The following is a 2,319-nucleotide window of genomic DNA, read 5'->3' on the forward strand; positions in this document are numbered from 1 at the left end:
AGGCAACTGATTAAACAGAGTCAGATGAGGGTTCCTGGGGGCATTGATGTGCTTAACACCTGGCACAGTGCCTTGTATGTAGTAAGTGATAAAGTAATGCCACTCTGTTCTCTCCAGAACTGCTGTCCCCTGTGATACACAAAACTGTGAGGAGGAGGGATTGTGACCATTTACTCCCCCAAATCATTTTCCCTGGCTCATGTCTGAGCCCTTGGCAGTGGTACTCCGAGTGGCTATAATGCTCTCACATTCAGCCCAGAGCTGCAACACTCCCTTCTCTCCCAGGAATCTGCATCTTGATCAACTCCCCAAATGGTCCTAGTATTCCCTAAAGTTGTGACTAGTTCCAGAGAACTGTACATCCACTAATGTTCAGAAAGAATGCTAGTTCCTTCAGACATTTACCAAAGGGGGAGAACTTAAGTAAGATTGGGACTTGCTGCAAAGCAAACCTCCTTCCTGGAGAGTAGCAGTATAATTACCATATTACAGGGTAGAGAAATCCCTAAAACAAAGACAACACAAGCAAACCAACCAAACAGCCTGATTTCCACAAGGGTAGCTTTCTTCTTTATAAATGGGTTTCAGAGAGAAGAAGGGAGAGAGGGAGAGAGACCTAGAAGCATCAATGATGAGGGAGAGACACTGGCTGCCTCCTGCATGTGCCCTATTGGGGTTCAAGCCCACAAGCCAGGCAAGTGCCCTCCTCAGGAATTGAACTGTGATCTCCTGGTTCATGGGTCGATGCTCACGCATTGAGCCACACTGTTCGGGATACTAGGGCAGCTTTTATTCTCCTTTCATATACATTAACACTCTGGCACTTTCCTCTAAATGCTGGTCCCCCACTCTGCCCTGAAGCACTTTATATCCAGGATGATTTTAAATGAGGGAATCCTCTCCTCTGCTTAGCAGTGCCCTGTACTTAATGGGCACTCAGCCCCTGAGAGTTCCTGTCCCTGCTTTATCCCTGCTCTGCCTGTGACCCCTTTTGCTTCCTTCAATAGGTCTCACAGCTCATTTCCTCTGTCTCCCTGCAGGGGGGGCTCTCTATGCCGCCACTGTGAGAAACTTCCTGGGGACAGAGTCGATTATCTCCAGGGCTGTGGGCCCTGCTGAGGATTGGATTCAGACAGAGGAGTACTGGTTTGAAGGTAGGGAGAGGAAGAGGGGTACTGTGGGGACAGAGAGGGTTGGTGGAGGCTGGGTGACCCCTCACTGAGTCTGTGGGATCTGAGGCCACAGGTCTCCCCAGATCCAGCCTTTGTCGCAGCCATGGCCTTGAGGCCAGCTGAGTGGGGGGATGAAGATGGAGACAAGGAAATCTACTTCTTCTTTACGGAGACTTCTCAAGCCTTTGACTCAGACGAGCACCTTAAAGTTCCTCGGGTGGCCCGTGTGTGTGCGGTGAGACTCCGAATCCAGCTGTCTGTCTGTTGTCTCCTACTCTGTCTTTTCTTCTGGTCTCTGTCTTTTCTTCTCTGGGTCTCCGTCTTTACATTTCTCCTCTATCTCCATTTTCCCTGTCTTGACTTATTTTCTGGGAGCTTGAAGACTATGGGGAAAGGGCTGTAGCCCCTTTAACTCCATGACTACCCTTGTGACAGTGTCCCTAGGAGGTGTAGAGGTGAAAAGTGGGTTGTAGACAGACCTGGGTTCCAGACCTTGCTCCACTACTTTCTGCCTCTGTGACTTGGGGCAGGTTCTTTAGCATCCTTATAGATGAGGATATTAATGATGCCTAGCTATAAGGGTTGTTTTGAGGCCTAAATGGGATAATGTATGTAAAGCACATAGTATAGTACTTCGTAAGTGCAACAATGAACTTAGTCCCCGTCATTGTGACCCTGTCTATCCATGTATCATTTCCTACTGCTTCCTCTGTCTGTATCTCTACATTGCATTTTTATGCGTCTGTCTCTCCATCTGTCCTTGTCTGGGTAAAGTTGTATTGGTTTCTACATTCTCGCTACAATGTTTGTCTTCTAAAGAGAAATACCCATGCTCTTTTCACCCCAGGGGGACCTTGGGGGCCTGAGGACGCTCCAGAAGAGGTGGACGACCTTTCTGAGGGCTGACCTGCGGTGTCCGGGGTCTGTAGATGGCCGGGCCTCTAGTGTCCTGCAGGACATGGCTATTCTTCGACCTGAGACTGGAGTGGAGGCCCCCCTCTTTTATGGCATCTTTTTCTCCCATTGGTGAGGGGGTCCTGGTGTGGAGGAGAATTACAGGGTGGGAGATACGTGGGGCTGGCACCTTTTAGTGCTGTCTCTTCCAAAGGGGGTTGCTTCTCCCAGGAGTCGGCTGCATAGTTCCTAT

The 2,319-nt window shown here is 49.5% G+C and overlaps 1 protein-coding gene across 1 annotated transcript in view; it reads left to right on the plus strand.

The window, feature by feature from the left end:
* The window catches only part of LOC102767137 (semaphorin-4F-like), a 31,022-nt gene that overhangs the window by 23,509 nt on the left and 5,194 nt on the right, over positions 1-2,319 (plus strand). The window contains 3 exon segments of the mRNA XM_015559266.1: positions 1,041-1,154; positions 1,256-1,407; positions 2,020-2,198. Of these exon segments, the coding sequence (XP_015414752.1) occupies positions 1,041-1,154; positions 1,256-1,407; positions 2,020-2,198 (445 nt within the window).

Source organism: Myotis davidii, unplaced genomic scaffold (genome assembly GCF_000327345.1).
Source record: "Myotis davidii unplaced genomic scaffold, ASM32734v1 scaffold210, whole genome shotgun sequence".
NCBI lineage: Eukaryota > Metazoa > Chordata > Mammalia > Chiroptera > Vespertilionidae > Myotis > Myotis davidii.